Source organism: Pteropus vampyrus, unplaced genomic scaffold, assembly GCF_000151845.1.
Source record: "Pteropus vampyrus isolate Shadow unplaced genomic scaffold, Pvam_2.0 Scaffold64, whole genome shotgun sequence".
NCBI classification, from domain to species: Eukaryota; Metazoa; Chordata; class Mammalia; order Chiroptera; family Pteropodidae; genus Pteropus; species Pteropus vampyrus.
In genome coordinates this window covers 6,795,739-6,813,782 of record NW_011888845.1, presented here as the reverse complement: position 1 = coordinate 6,813,782, position 18,044 = coordinate 6,795,739, and the positions used below count along the sequence as shown (strand labels likewise).

Genomic DNA, 18,044 nt, shown 5'->3' with positions numbered 1-18,044 from the left:
TGAAGATGTCAACTAAGTCAAATGATCACATTTTTGGATATATAAATCTGGAGATCAAAAAGAGACATCAGCTGAAGATACAGAATTGGGCATCATTAACAAATACATGGTTCTGAAGACCATGGCAGAAGATGAATTGCCAGGAATTGTTATAGAGCAAAATAAAGAACCCAGACAAGGACCACAAAGCATACACCTGCCTCGTATGCAGACTTTAAGGCCACTAGGCTCAGCTCTGCTCTTGACACTGCCTAGCACAGCAAAATGGGCATGCTTCATTTTATTCAACTTCATTGCTAAGCTATTATTTTTCTTTAATGTGTGAACACAATTCATATAATCTAAAACAATTTTCCTCATATGATTGTTTTAGAACACACAGAATAAGCTTTTCTCAAATCTGTCTTCCAAAGTTTACAAAAATACAAGAGTTAACATAAGTCATTTGCAGGAAGGATGGAAGGGGCTGGGGGAAGTGATAGTTTCTGCATAATCTTTCCATTTTTGTGAAGACTGAGTGCTCTATCCCGCTCGTATTTCAGAGCACATAATGGGCTTGTTCTTTTTCTCACACATGTGAAATAGGGTTGCAGCAAATTCAGACACGTTGTTTGGCAGCAGAACTCTGTATGTTAATTTAATGCATTTCCTGATACATTTTCCAGGGTGTAGTCAGAAACAATTCTACACATTCTGAAAAACAAAAACTTCTTAGGAATGCCATTGATCTAATTATATCTGATAGCTTAGGCACATAATCACTGTAAGAAAATTTTTAATAATTTCAAGCCATCTGTGATATAAATATAAAAAAGGATAAACGTGAACAGTTTCCCAAATTAAACTATGTACTCTTTTGTGTGTTTTGAACTATATATTTTTTATCAGCAGTTACCTTTTAATAGTCAATTTGAGAGAATTTTTGAAGATTACATTAAATCTTTCAATAAAGCATTTCTTTGAATAGTTCAGTAGACTCAGATTGAACTAAAGCAAGATGGAATAATGGGATACATAATCAAATGTCAGTAATAAAGTCAACTGCATGATTACTATGATACTATAAAATCAAAACCTATTTCAAGGCTTTGAAATTAGATTCCAAAAGATAATCAACACTATCAAGAGTTCATAAATTAGAGGGCCTTTTTATTTGAAAATTCAGATGTGGATTGGCCATTTCAGGAATTAATATTTCTTCATTAAAAGTTTACCTTGAAATATAAATTCCAATTTTGAGCTAACATTAGTATACTGCTTGAATTGCAGTTAAGTCAGAGTGCAGAAAGGGAAATAGTCTTTTAAGCATTTTCCTAGATTCTACTGCTGAAGACAAAAAACAAACAAAAAATATGTTATTAGATTTTCCTGGCACTTAAAGTTATTCTTCTAAAAAGTTAATTCTGTAGCTTTTTAAGACATGAAGTTAATAATTTCTCATTAGGTTAAATATAATATACTCTAAAAAAAAAATTAAAATGAGGCAAGCTTGACCCAACATGGATTATCATTTCTAATTTCATATTACTCAGCCTATCCCATAAGTGAAATAAAGTTACCATTGGCACAAGATATGAAGAATTTTATGAAATGCCAATATTTGTTGGTTAGTTCTAGAACCATTCAATAAATATGCAACTAACTGAAACACAGAACATTTCATTCTCATTTAGTTAGTACATTCGATTAAAAAAATAAACTAGCAGCAGCTTCAATGTCTACCACTAAGAGATGTGTTTTCAGATGGGACACAGGAAATAAGGAAAAAATACTGTAGGGGTATGTACTCACATGTTTAAACAGCTTAAACACAAAGTAGTATACAACTATATACAACTAACATATAAAAATACAATAACATGGTTTATAAAAACTTATTCATTTCCAAATTTAATATTATAACATTCATTTTCCAATTTATGACATTTCAAAAATTTTCATCTCAAGTTCCAAACATTAAAACAAGGAGGTGGAGTATATACAAACGCCTTAGAATTATTTAAATAAATAAGGATGAAATTTAGTTCTTAAATAAACATTGTAATTACTGAAGAAAAGATTCATGCCTATGCTTTCCTCTTTTCTTCAGTCTTGATTATGAAATGTCCACATGATTTTGAAAAATTTAATTATCTGTGTCTAAATTTCCTGCTCTGTATAGTACTTACTCTGCAGAGATATTAAGTGGATTAAATTAAGTAATAATATAAAATCACACACAAAAAATGCTTAATATATAGTAGTCAACAAATACAAGTTTTATTACTACCAGTATAATCGATACCACCGTTCATTTATTTTATCTCTATTTTTATTAATGTCTTAATTCTTCCTTGTAAGAAGGGAGTTACAGAATTCTTAGAGAAATAATTACATCTATCTGCTTTATCACATATACAGAGTCTGGCGTATAATAGGTGCTTCCCTGCCAAAAATAATGTTATTAAGTGATAAAACCTCATATTTACTTAGTGATTATTCTTGTGCAAGCTTATGACATGTGCTGATACCATGCTAAGTATGTACATATATTCTCATGTATTCCTGTTGGAACCTCATGGCATGTTATTATACTCATGATGCAGCTAAAAAAATACTGAGGTTGTAGGTGTTTACAGAACTTACCACTATCACTGTTGAATGAAAGTGGTTCTGTGACTGACATTTAGGTCTCTCCAGTTCAAAATCCTATTATTTTCCGATTATATTATACTGTCTTCATAGCTCTCTTTAGCATCTCAAGCAAATCTATATCTTAACATATTCTTACAGATTTCTTTCCAAAACATAAAAACTCTATGGGAGAAGAGGCTAGACTTACAAATTATCACCAGGTTACAAAAACATCCTTATAAATTCTCTATTGAGAGGACTTGAGAGTAAAATAAACATTATCATGATTTTACCTCTCTGGTCCCCTCAATTCTACATCTCAAACAATATCCTCTCTCTCTCTGTCTTCTCTGCTATTTTTCAAATAATGGTCCATTCCTCTATACCTTTGCCTCCTTTCATGTCTTAGCCTCTAAAGTTTAAAGAAAATTGTTAAAGATGATCTGACTTCAGACTTTTATGGAAACTAACACAATCCCAAAGTTTCTGGATTCATTCTATTATGAAGCCATATTAAGACCATTGTTTAAATGCACAACAGGACTCCTTGAGACCAGCGAAAGCAGATTTTTAATTTTCACATTTATGAGTTGAAGACCAAGTGATTGCTATATAGATCCAATAAATATCTTCTGGATAACTAAATGAATTAACAGGAATTCATATTTAGAATGATGATATGGAAGCCTTATAGGCTCTTTTGTAAAAGGTCAAATAACATTCGATATACTGCAGTTACTAATAATTAATAATTATATAATAAAAACTATAACATTTCCGATGTATTCATTTCTGATATTCAGAAATGAGTTGAAAGTAATTTCTGAGTTAACCTTTTAATATCATTTTAATTAGAAAATTTGGTTAAACAAAGTAACCAATCGTCTAGGCATTAAAATGAGTGACATTTTCATTATAATTGGTTTTTTTCTTATACTTGGACTCTCTGCCAAGATTAGAATATCACCAAGGCTTTGACTAAGGACAGTGATACTGGGGTCTCCCTCAGAGGGCCTGTGATGTCACTGCTCTAACTGTAGCCCCCAGAAATTCTTTAGGAAGAGGCTAGAGGTAAGAATCAGTAGACCCTTATTCTGGATCAACTGTACAGTAACTGCATTTCCCCCAGCAAGGGTGTCTTAGAGAAGACCCTTGTTCTGGATCAACTGTACAGACACCTCCAGCAAGGGTGTCTTAGAGAAGAGGCTGTATAATTATCCTATATTCACTTGGCATATATTTGTTAATCACCTATTATGTGCTAGGCATTGCTGTAGGTGATCGGGACTCATAACTGAGAAAGACAAGGAGAGTTGACATTTTGCAGTTTATGTTCTAGCATAGAAAACCATAAAAATAACAAATAAGTAAATTACAAAGTATGTTAAAAAATGGTGATACATTCTATGGAAAAAAAATTAGAGAAGGATAAAGAAATTGTGAGTACTTGTGTAGGGACAGTTGAAGGCACATGAAGAAGCATTAAGATGCTATCACAGTGATTCAGGTAAGAGAAGACTATGACTTAGGTCAGGATAATAGCAGTGGAAGTGGTGAAAAATATTTGATTCCTAATGTATTTTAAAGATAAGACTACCGGGTTTGCCTAGGGTGTGTGGAAAAAAGGAGTCAAGGAGGAACCCACAGTTTCTGACCTGACCAAGTAAAAGGATGGTCCTGCTAACAACTGAGGCAAGTAGACTACAGGTGAAGGACACGTGGGATGAGAATACTGGTTGAATCTGAGATTTCTACACATCCATGGGATGATATCCAGTTGTCAGATCCTATCTATGTCTTGGAGAGAGGTCTTGGTTGGATCATCTGCTTATATGGTATGTACAACCATGCCATGGGTGAGAACCAAGGAGTGTGAATACAGACAGAGAAGGGCACCATGGATCATCCCTGGGGAATTCCAACATTAAGAAGTTGTATGGAAGAGAAGAAACCAGGAGAGGAGGATGAGAAATGGTACCAATTTTGTAATAGGAGATACAAATAAACCGTGGTGTCCAGAAGCCAAATGAAGACAATGGATCAATGATAGTTCAAGTAAGACCATGATTCAAGTGTTTCAAATGAATTTATTAGTGATGCAGAAGGCAGAACCAGGACCGATGGCAACCAATTTCAATGAGAAAAAAATGAACAGCAATGTCTACTGAATATTAGATCCAGCTATTTTATAATGCAGTGAACTTCCTTTTTAATCACTACAGGTATTCATACACAGGCTGATGAGTATCACAGATCTTGTAGAAATGATTCCTAAATTGGGTAGAAGATTAGACCGTAGGACCTATGAGATACTCCAACTAATGAGTCTATTATTTCTGCCTCACTTAACACCAGAGAAGAAAATACATCTGCTTTTCCATCTGTGGGCCTTTGCAATCTTAGCAGTCTGTGTTCAGAATTATCTCAATGCCTCTTCATATAAAAGAAAGTGAATCATAACAATGATCTAATGCAAAGAGGAGAGGCTTTGGTGCGAACAGACCTGAATTTCAGTGTTAACGCTATCATTGATATATAGTGTAGCTTTAAAAAGTACTTTAAATATTTTTATACCTTAGTCTCTTCTTCAGAACACTCAGTGTTCTTGAGGGAATAAAACAGTAGTTACTGTGCTTTGCTATAATGGGTACTCACAAAAACCTTAATTCTCTAAGTGGGAGATCCAATATTTAAGGACTATTCTATGATGTTTTAAAGTAAGCTGTTTTTCTACACTTGAGTTTTAAACTACACTCTTCATTTAAGCATTATCTTTATGCCTAAACCAGAAATAGAAGTGTATGATTTTTTCATAAAGATAAAATTTTTATCTGGTTTTTAAGTTCATAATAGATTTTAAGGAGTCGTATTTGGGGTCAAATTTTGTACTATATATTTCAAGGTGTCATTTGCTTACATAACAATAATAGAACCACACAGTGTGATGAAGCAAAGACAACAAGCTGTGAAGTCAGAATGGCGGCATATGAATCCCAAACCAGTCATTTCCTAATCATGCAATTTTGGCAAGTCAGCTCCTCTGAGACTCAGTTTCTTTTGCTATAAAATAGGAAAAATAGAATTATTAGAATTTGGGGACAATTAATTGTGTTAATACATGTAAAATATATGAAGTGCCTGAAACATAAAAACAAGTCAATAATCCTTAGTTTTTATTATTCTAGGAAAAAAATTCTAAATAGAACTAAGTTTTTCTATTTTAAATGTTTTCAATTAGGCCAAACTATTTAAAAATATCTTTATTATTGAGAAAATAACGTTTTAATACTAATTCAAATAGCACAAAAGAGCCTGCAATAAAAAACCCTTCCATTTTACTTCTTTCTATCTCGCCATCTCTCTATCATCATCTTACATACACACCAAACATATATATGTGTATCTATATCCCTTTTATATTCAATAGGAACAAACTATAATATTTTATATTTTCACTTAACAATACAGGTATGTGTGTATACATATATAATTCTAAACTAAATCAAAGCCTGTGCCTTTGTGATTTTTATTGATTTTTGTAAATTGCTCCCTCAAATGGTTAAATCTTGATGCTCTGACCAACAGCGCATGAAGTGTATTTTCCTCTATACCCTGACAACACTATTGGTTACAATCAAACGTTTTTTGTCAGTCAGATAGAGAACAGAAGTATTTCACATATATCTTAACTTGTATTTTTCTAATAAGCATGGTACAAAGTTTTTTCTAATTGTTTTCAACGGTACATGTTTGATAACTGTCAATACCATTGGCTTCTTGTTTAATTTTTTTTAAATGGGTCCATTACATATAAAAAAAAGTTTTTGTCACATGTTTCAATTACTTTTCAAATAATCACACAAGTTTGGTCTTTTTTTGTGTCTCTGGATTTTGGCAACCATCATCATTTTCGCTTGTATAGAAGTTAATTTTAATAACTTACTTATGACTTCAGAATTTTCCATCTTTCTCAGAAGTACTTTCTCTTAATTAAAAAATGAAATACATTTTTCATAAATTATTCTGGCATTTTTTTCTTTTTTGCATTTAATCTTAGGCCTATTTGAGATTTATATTGGTATAAAAGATGAGCTAGAAATTTAGTCTTACTTTTCTTTTGCCCTCAAATTTCTCACTAGTTATCTCTCCAACACTTACTGTATACACAATTTCTTCACACTGTAAATACATACTTATTATATAATACATGTTCATGCTTATTTCATGAGGAATGGAAAATTAATTTTATCAAATTCCTGATATGATCTTAAAATTCAGTAAATTTTAAAAAATATTTTTAATTACAGTCTTCCATCCTTAAAGTAAATGACATTATTCATTTTGTTTGTAACATGCTATTGAAATACATAGGTAACATTTTGCAATATAATTTTTTATTGTGGTAAAATATATATAACATAAAATTTACCATTTTAGCTATTTTTAAATGGGTAATTCAGTGGCATCAAGTATATTCACAATGTTGTACAACCATCCCCACATCCATTTCCAGAACTTTTTCATCATCCCAAACAGACACGCTACACCCATTAAACAATCTCCCCTTCTCCAAAGCCCCTCATAACCTATATTTCACTTTCTGTATCTATAGATTTGTTTGTTTAAGTATCTCATATAAGTGGAATCAAACAATAATTGTCCTTTTGTGTCTGGCTTATGTGTGGAATCTAAAGAACAAAATAAACAAACAAAACAGAAACAGATTCATGGATGCAGGGAACAAGCTGATGGTTGCCAGATGGGAGGGGGATTGGAGGACTGTATGAAAAAAGTAAAGGGATTAAGAAGTACAAATTGGTAGTTAGAAAACAGTCATGGGGATGTAAAGTAAACCACAGGAAAAATAGTCAATATTATGGCAATAACTATGTATAGTGCCAGCTAAATATTAGACTAATGAGAGGGATCACCTCATAAATTGTATAAATGTCTAACCACTATGCTATATACCTGAAACTAATATAAAATAATATTAAATGTCAACTGTAATTGAAAAATCAAAGAAGGGGTGAAAGGTGAAGGGGAATTTCCAGGTATAAAACAAGTCATAGAGATGTGGTGTACATCATAGGAAATATAGTCAATAATATTGCAATGGTGTCAGATGGTTGCTAGACTTGTCACAGTAATCACTGAAGGTATATAAATGTTGAAAATTATGGTGTACACCTGAAACTAATACAATAATATATGTTAGTTATATTTTAATAAAAATCTTTTTAAAATATCAATTTCAAAGCCACTTCCACTGCAACAACAAAAGAAATGACAGAAGAGCTCTAATGGGTACAGAGAAACTTACTGAAGACTCACTAAATTAAACAAATGAACAAACAAGCAAATAAAGAATGGCAAGATTATAGATAGGAATGTGAAGTAGAAGATCTTTTGGCTCTCAAGGGACCCTTTAGTAAAGATACAGATTGGGACACATAAAGGCATCTGCAATTTAATGATCCTTTTGAAGTAGTTTTCAGCTTTCCAGTTGAGGATAAAGGTGAAATAACCTGGCAGAATGGAAACAACAGGTTAAAACAAACTGAAGATCCTCTAAAAGGTCTCGATACAGAACAGAAGGAGAGATTATTTCAGGAAGCATGAGGACATATTTTGTGAGGAGGTGCTGAGCCCACAAAAAAAATAGTATGCAGAGAGAAGCACACATAATTCAGAAATAGAACCCGATGGGTCAATGTGAGATGGAAACAAAAAATTTAAGTACCCTATGAAAAAATAATATTTAAATACATGGGATGAACATTAATTACAAAAAGGAGTCATCAGAAAAGACAAATACTAGACATATCACTGCAAATTGCTAATTTTGCTAAAAACGGGGTTATTTCAGATACCATTCAACTGGAAAGAATACAGTTTACAAGCACTTTGGATTTTTTTTTTTCTTGTAGGCAATGTGAATCTGAGTGTCATTATTTTTTCAATTGAAATTTAAATTTGCAGGTAGGAGACTAGGAACTGATATGCATAAAACTGAAAGCATAAATCTCATCAAATCTTTTCTTCCATTTCTTTTAGAAAATTAAAAAGTGATGCTCTGCAATATTCTCTGTCTGGCAAAGATAAAACAGGTTTAAGATGTAAACTACAGAGTGGCTTTTAGATGACTGCACTGCTCAGAAAAGAAGTGTTTCCATGTGGCTATACCAGCTTTGAAATGTGGTCATGGTTTCCATAGTTAATATCCCTGGTCTCTACTAAGTATTCTTAAATGATCTGATAATTACTTATAAATTACAAAAAATAACACTCATCAAGAATTTGGATTTGAGTTTTTCATCTTTCAAAGTATAAAGAAGGAAACAAGCTCTGTGGGATGACATGCTTGGCTGTGAAGACTGTTTCCAACCAGTCCCGAAAAGCAGCCCCTCTCTCTGGGACTGAGCACAGTTAGATGAAATATATAGCAAGTGTGGTGCTTTTGAACATATTTTAGAACTTTAATTTTCTGCATTAATCTACATAAGAAATTGATTTGCAAAGCAGCACAGAGGAACATGGCTCCGTTTGATCTTAAAAGGGGCCAAGTTGGGGGCTGATTTATACCCCTGGCAATCTATTGCTTTAAAAAGTTCCCAGTAACTCAAGGAGAAAAATAAAAAGTGGACCTTGGGGCAAAATTAATTTAGAAAAGGTCTGATGTATTTCAGTGGATTCTGAAGGCAACATCAAAAAGATATTTTTAAAAGACACTGAGGGGCTGAATTGCCCCGGTGTACAAACAGGTACAGTGGCAAGCAACAAGTAAATTTCCCACAAGTGCACCTTCCCATCCTCTTACACTCTCTCAATTTGCCTGTGCTTGTGATAGGGACTCCTTTTGCAGCTCTAGTAGTAACAAAACATAATACAGTTCCAGCCATTTATGTATATCTTTTGTTTCTAAGGTCTTGTAATGCATTCATTCATTGAGGACCAAGAAAAAATGGCATTTTTCTCATTCTTCCAAGAATGAATGTTGTCTGCATTAATATGGCATTTATACCCCAAGCTACAGTTCTATTCTTTTTTGGTATGTATATGTAATAGCTTTGCATGTCAACACTATATCATACTGCAATCTTTGAAGACATCTGAAACAGCAACTAAGCTCAATACACATATTTCCAATATTAAAAACAACTCAATATAAGATGCTATGACCAAGTTTACACGTGCAAAGTTTACAAACAATAAGTTAAGACCACCGCTTGCCTGATAGAGGTTGTAAAATTATTCTGATTATAATATACAAACCAATTAGAGATGTTAAAATTAAAAAATAAATAAATGTATATAGAACTATGAAATATATTATGTCTGGATTTAGGGAGAAAGAGCTCATGTTAAGTACGGTGAGTTTTCTACATCAATCTCTCCAAGGTCTTCTGCATGAATCTCTTAAGATTATAGAGAAACACACTGCCACCTGTTGCCTCCTTGGAGACTTGATTATCAAGAAATAATTGCTCTGATTCTAAAACATATGCAAATGTAGATGTACAGTTCCATTTCTTTACTAATATTATAAACAAAAATATTAAAACAAGTAAGAAAAGCTGTTCATTAAAATAATTTAATAATGTAGCATATTTTCTCTAAATTAAGTAAAGAGAAAGCATTAGAGCTATATAAATCATTCTTAATGTGTTTAATAGCATTCTTATATTTTCAATAATTTTAAATGTTAAACTTCTTTCAATTCTATGTATTATTCAATTAAGTCAGCAAATCAACTTGAAATTGAAGACTAATTAAATCAAAATTTATCCATAAAGGTCATGTAGTAAAGTTGGGAGAAGGTCATTTCTTCGAAAATTCCCATAGTTACGTATTGCCTTTTGTTAGAGAGGACTGTGTCACCACCCCATTAATTACCAGTTCAAAAAGACAGCAGGATTCCAGGGGAGAGATGGCTCTGAGACACTCTGAAAAGCAGGTCTTTTTCCAAAGTATCCCTGAGGGATAAATCACTTTTTATTATCAAATACTGAAATTTAAGTCCTTAAGTACTGTTGTGCTCTGTTCAACAGTTCATAATATCATACCACACCACGTACTTTACAGCTTACTAACATACATCAACTATGGCTCAAGTTTAATGATTATATCTTAAATGAACTCCACTGATATTTTTGTGAGAAGCAACCAATACTCACTCAGGAGGAGAGAATCACCACTTTTGGAATAAAATATGATTTTTCAAAATACTGATTTTAATTTTATTGTTATACTACAAAAACGAACAAAAACAAATGCAGGTCAACTTAATAAATGATTCTGTTCTGTTTCTCAGTACTCTATCTGTAAAAGGGCTCTAAGAGTTCTCTTATGTGTGATAATCAGATATATGACATGTAAGTTCTTTTAAAAAATAAATTAAAGCAGTTTAGTATTCTATTCACCAATTAAAAATGGTAAATTTTCTAAGACATAATTTATTATTTGATAATGTTACATAAAACTATTAATCATTAGAAGCTATGATTTTTCATATTCTTGCATATTTTACATAAAAATAATACAAATATGCAGAAATTATCGGTCAAGTTAAAAAATGTAATGGCTCACAAAGAATGAAGAATCTAAAATAACAGCAACCTCTTTAAGTATTTCTATCTGTATCAAAGATATATCTTTGAGCCATTCATAATCACCTTCCTCATCTGTAAAATGAAAGTTTTATATATTCTGTGATTTCCAAGATTAGTCACAACTTAAGCATTCTAAGATTCTAAAAATTCTGAGCACGATAATTTCCTAGTGAGGCATGGTTTATTTCAATATAAATAGACAGTTCTGTTGTTTGATCATCTTCCTATAAATTATGAAATTAAATCTCACACCAAAATAAGACACCACAAAATACTGTTTCAATATTCGTCATTCTGAATCAAATATAGGTTATTGTAATAGTCAACATAAAATCACACACACTATCGCTTGAAGAGCTATCAAAATTTGAAATGCCTTCCACTACTTAACAACCTATTTTGGTCAAAGACATAGAGCTGTATTTCATTGAAAAGCAGATATTGAATTTGTCATTAACTTTCTCATATACAGAGAACAGACAAGTGCTATTTCGAGAAAGAGTATCAAGTTATTTAATATTTGAACATTATTTAAAAAAAAAACTTGTACTCTGGACTATGTGGTTAATTACTTATGTTCCTTAAAAAAGAGCGTTTTCTTAATATCCCATCGTATTTCTACCATAGTTCATTACTATGTAAAATTTTTCATGTACCTTTCTATAGCTGCCCAATTTAATATTCATAAAAACACAATTGTAAAGTAAATCTAATGAAATTTAATTAAAATTATATCTACTGAATGCATCTTTCTTGCAATAGAGTAAGTCTAGTTCAAAAAAAATCTCCACAAAAGCCAAATAATTGCAAACCCAAAAACTTCATTTGAATGTTAAATTTCATGGTTTGGTGGGCTGCAACAGTTTTATCCCTGTTTGAAATAATTATAAACACAACATTCTATTTAATTATATTTACTAAAATTTATCATATTAGAAGACAATTGGTAAACTACAGCATTTATTTCTGTAATCTTTATTATTAGGATAATTACATGGTCTTTGCTTCCGATTCACTCTTCAGAAAGTAAATTACCAGCTTGAATATTTGAGTTTCTATTTTTAGCTTACTTAATTCATTAAAAAAAAATAACTTCTTTTTGCCCATTGGAATCTATGAAAATATACCTTTTCTAAAATCATGCCATTGCATGTTATATTTTATAATGCTGATTCTGGTGATAGAAATCTCATAGGATAAAATGTCTAGCGAAAATACTTTAGAGCGAATAGTATCATAATTAGTTTTATAAATAAATCCTGAAACAGAAGAATAAAGGTTATAATTCAAAGATCTAAAATAGACTATATTGCTGTCCTGGATATAGGAACTCCCTACTGATTGGCTAATGCTACATATTTAGTATCATTAATTCTACTCCCTTGTAGAATAAGAATACACATTTTAACAAGAATCAAAACATAATCAAGTGAGTGTGCATATTCGGACAAACTGTTATACCATGTAATGTTAAGAAAATTTAAATATATAATCATTAGTCCTATTTTCACAGAATAAAAATGCTATAGCCTTCCGTTGAAAACTGCTCTCATAGTTGTATTTTAAAAATACAACTCTTCTATTTCAGTATCACATATTTGTGTATACTAATATAATGAAGCTTTAAATATTTATTTCAGAAAAGTCAATGAATAAATTAATCAAGTCTTATTTTTTTTTTTTTTTAATTCTATGAGAACAAAGCATAAAATGTAGTACCTTTGGATATTGTTTCACAGGAATCAAAACCCTTTCTGAGAGCTTTATGTTTTTGTTGCTGATGACATCAAGGTATTTCTTTTCTTCATCTTCCTTTTTTCCATCAGAACCTTGAAATTTTTCAATTTCTGAAAAAAATTTACAAGAAAAAACAATAAACAAAGTGAGAAATCATCATCAAATGTTCAGGCTGTTATTATTACTTCCCTTCTTAAGTAAGATTTGAAGAATCTTGATGAAAGGACTGAAACAGCACCTTGTTAACGGCCACATGAATGCTGCTACTGGATATAAGATGACCTCTGTCAACTAAAACTAAAAGGTAATAACTGAAGATGTGATTGTCTTGTTTGATGCATTTAATTAATTTTTAACATCTTCAAACAGAACATAAGGAAGAATATGTTCCTTAACTATTTAAAAAATCTAAGCAAACATAAGTTTCCTAGGATTAATGAATAGCAAAGGTATACTTTAAGGTTTACGTTTTATTTTTACTCAATTATTTCTAAGGAAAAAAATAATTGAAAACAGTAATCATCCATTATCTAATACAGAGTAGTAAAGATAAATTGCATGTTATTTTATATTCTAACCAAACTTGAAGGTAATTAAAAAGAAAGGTCACAGAAAAGTCATATAAAGGATTATATCTGTAAATGCTATCATTCATATTCATCAACACGAAATTACTTGGCTAAATGTTTAAGAGGAATTACGAATTTTGCCCTATGAATATGTTCCCGAATAGATATTTTTGAGCAAAGGAACACTATTTATCCATTCTTTCTTTTAAAAATTAATTTATTCCACAAAGACTTTTGAACCTCTACTATGGGTACCGCAGATGGGGAAAAAAAAAAAAACAGAAAATGTGTCTGTTTTCATGGAAACTGCTGATAGGGAACTAAAAACTGAACACATGTGCACACGCATATTTATGTGTGGGGTAAGTAATAAATACAATAAAGCTATTAAGAATATAAAGAAAAGTTAGTCAAGGACTGGGGTATTACTTTAGATTTATAGGGTGATATCTGAGCAGAACCATGAATAATGAGAAAGACTAAGCCATGAGAAGATCGAGAAATCAAGTTTTACAGTCTGATGGGGAAACAGATTCACTTAGTCTTGGAACAGCAGGAAGGCAAGAAAGCTTGTGTGGTTGAAGAAAAGTTAATGTAAAGAAGAGGTTTGATAGTGGCTACAGGACAGATCATGTAAGACCTTACAAAACAAGTGACGCGTTCTACTTTTTATTGTGAATGTAATGGGAAGCCACTGGGTAGTTTTGGTGAAGGGAGGAAACCATATTTGATTTTTATTTGTAAAGATAACACCAGATGTAATGTGCAAAGCCAATCAGCAGAGAGCAAACAAACAAGGAACTCAACTTGTATTTGTCTAGCTGAGAAATGATGCTGACATGGTCTAACAAGGTAGGAATGAAATGGTGAGACGAATGTATACAGCGAGTCAGTTCACGGTATTCACTATATAAAATCAGTATTTTGAAAAATCTTGAAATATTCATTTTCCTTATTTCCTTTATGTTTATTAGACAGTTGTTATTATCATAAAATCACCTATAAACATTACTTCCTTCCTTGTTCTTGGCCAGTTGTACTATTTGAAAGCACTTCCTAAATTAAGATATGAATGTGACATTTTTGGGGGTTTTGTTAAAGATGAAAGAGGAACATTCTGTTTCCATTATTTTGGAACAAAAAAAAAGGTGGTGATAGTTATTGGGTATGGAAATTATTAATTTCTATTCATTCATACTGTATTTTGAAACAATTATTTTTTAAAGGTCTGACTACTTTTGTAGGTAAGAGAAACACTACATTGTATCTAACAGCTTTGTTCTTTGATTTTTTAATTTTTAATTAGCATCTTTCCCAAAATTTCACGTAGGTTATATAAAATCCCTGTTGCCTTCCACATAGTAATCTTTCAGCATATTACTTTTTAAAATCTTTTTCAAGTAAGACTGCATTGCTTACCCGATAATACCTGAATAAATGCTACACTGCATAATTTGTATAGTCATTAGTAATCATTTTTTTAGTCATATGCTATAATATCCTCAAAGACAATTATCTTAAACTGAGTTGTCTGAAAAGAAGTTATATGTAATGTGTCTGTAATTTCTACTTAGTATGATGGCATCAGATTCTTACTTTTCTACTCAGAGTATTAACAAATACTTTAACTGACTCTGTGTTTAAACTGAGAAGCACTCTCAACTTTCAATCCCTTACACAATTATTACATACAGAACTCTGACAACTGCAAAGAAAGAATATTCATTATATCCTCTGATACTGACAATGAACTTTTGATCACTGCCCTCTGGGTACATGCACCTAGCTTGCTGAGGCAATTGTAACATGAAACACAATGAAGAGCCAACTCAATTCTGAATCTATTAAATGTACAGTTTCTCCTTTGTCACTCTGTAATAAAAATAAATTGAATTTGTCTGGTATTATTTGCTCTCTACAAAACTACTACCTTAGGCATTTTTAGATGTTTGCAACTTGATCAATAGATGATTAATTCCAATAACTTTTCCGTCAAGAAATAGAGCTGAATGAAATACCAAAACCACTGCATTTTCTGTTCATTTCTACGTTTTCCTTTTAAAATTTTTGATACTTCTTTTGCCCTTCTGACACTTTCAGGGAGTTATCTTGTCTTCTCTGACATAGCTACATGACTAAGAGCTCAGTAATTGCATTTTTCAATGCACAGTCACAGACAGTATATGCCAGATTTGCCTGGTTTTAAAACCAGAGAAAGCAACATATACGGTACCCTTCTTTTTTTTTTTATTTTAGTGTAAAGTAATATTTTCTTTTATAATTAATGTATGTTCATCGTTGAACATTTAGACAATATAGGTATCCATAAAAATCAAAAGGCACCCATTATCATCCAGCAATAACTGAATAGTTTTTGTAGAGGTGTTAAATCATTTTTATACTTGTTTATATGGTTTACTCAAATTTAGATGCTATGTTATTGGGAAAACATATTCAAAATAGTAAGACATGCCAATTTTTTGTTGAAAAAAAAAGATAAACTACACAGATTTTACTAGATAGGCACTTTTACCAGCAAAGCCACAGGGCTCCCTCATCGATTTTAGTGTTTTCTGTTTCCCTTTCCCTGTCGGTCAGTTAATGTATATATACACTCAAGAATTTGTTTTAGCGCTCATTGACTTTTTTTTAGTGGTTATCACCATAGTACTAGGATTATATGGAGATTAATGCACCAACTTTGGTCATACCTGTCATTCGTCTTACACCACTTCATCTACTTGTTTCAGTCACAAGGAAGCTATGATAAGAATTTTTTTTATTGTGGTAAAAATACATAACATTATTTGCCGTCTTAATCATTTTTAAGGATACAGTTCATTAGTGTTAAGTATATTCACAATGTTGTGCAACAGCTCTCTAGAACTTTTGCATGTTGCAACCCTGAAACTCTAGAAATACTGACTTCCCCTCCTCTTTTCTACCAGGCTTTGCAAACACTTTGTTACTTCTTCTTTCTACAATTTTGAACACTTTAGATACTTCGCATGAGTGGAGTAAAACAGTATTTGTTCTTTTGTGACTGGCTTATTTCACTTAGCATAGTGTCCTTAAGGTTCATCCGTGATGTAGCATGTGATAGGATTTCTTCCTTCTTAAAGTCTGTATAATATCCCTTTGTATGTAAATACCACATTTTTTTAATCAATTCATCTGTCAATGAACGAGAGGTTGCTTCCACGTCTCTATCGTGAATACTAATTCAAAGAACAGAAGTGTACAAACATCTCTTCAACATCTCCTTTTAATTATTTGGATACATACCCAGAAGTAGGATTGTTGGATCATAGGGTAATTACATTTTTCATTTTTTGAGGAACCTCCAAACTCTTTTCTATGATGACTGTAAATTTTTGGTAGGATTCACGAATATTACATGAAAAGGGTATATATTCTCTGTTGTTGGGTAAACAGTTAGATATAAATCAATGAGATTGTTTTTACCCATAACGCATCCCTCTTGAAATGAAAGAGATGTGTGAGAATTTCTTTGGAATATGTACATATGCGTGGAATTTTTGTTCATAAATTGTGGATAGAATTATTTTGACTAAACTCTATTTTGTTCCACAAAATATGTCATGAACATTCCCACAAACAGAGCAAAGTATTTCTATAACTTCCATTTTCCTCCAATGGCTTAATTTTTGAACCTCACCTAATTCTCTTAGAGAAATAAGACAGGGCACCAGGATAATAAAATAAAAAAGACTGAATTCTGAAAATATCCCCATAAGGTGATCTACAAGAATCCTATAATAAAAGTGGGTTTCTCAAAACAGTTAAAATAGCAGGAACACTGCTGGGTACTGTGAGGGGGAGCAAGTATGGGGAGATCATGGATAAATAAAAGAGGAAAATTCTGATGGTTCCAAGATATACAAATGGCCAAGAAACATATGAAGAGATGCTCGAGATCACTAATCGTAAGAGAAATAAAAATTTTAAGCAAATATGTATTCTTAAAAGGAGAAATTATCTCTACCATAGAATTCTCAACATGGTCTTAAAAACAAAATTGAGAGACTACACAACCTCCAATTTATGAGTGATTTTGAAGGAGACAATGGAGATCATATAATGCATGAGGAAAAAGCTAAAGTTACTTAGAATGCACAAGCACTCTGGAATCTCAAAAACAGACAAACAAACAAACAAACAAAGACAACAAAAATTTCATTCTTTAAGAACGAAGTCTCTTCCTAAGGGAGAAAAACTGCTTCGAGAAAATCCTAATAGAGCACAAGGCAAAGACACTATCCTAGTTGGTAAGTCTGTTCTATCAGAAACCACCTAAAAGCACAGGCAAAACTTCTTCATTTAAACATTAATAAGGGAAACATTATGTTAAACCTCATACAAGTAAACTATAAAAATAATAATAAGGAAAATGAACTAAATAGTATATTGGCAGAAAATGAAAGGAGAAAATTGATAAAGCAGATAGGCACCAAAATATAACACTGAAAATAGGGAAAATAAAGTAAGGAAA

At 31.7% G+C, this 18,044-nt stretch overlaps 1 protein-coding gene across 2 annotated transcripts in view; it reads right to left on the bottom strand.

Annotated features, from left to right (window-relative positions):
* KHDRBS2 (KH RNA binding domain containing, signal transduction associated 2) overlaps positions 1-18,044 on the bottom strand; it is a 511,685-nt gene that overhangs the window by 424,540 nt on the left and 69,101 nt on the right. For both annotated transcript variants that reach the window (XR_002780626.1, XM_011361193.1), the window contains exon 2: positions 12,945-13,072. Coding sequence is in view for 1 of the 2 variants with exons in the window: in XM_011361193.1 (XP_011359495.1) it covers positions 12,945-13,072 (128 nt within the window). In the remaining variant the exon portion in view is untranslated. The remainder of the gene's footprint in view (positions 1-12,944; positions 13,073-18,044) is intronic.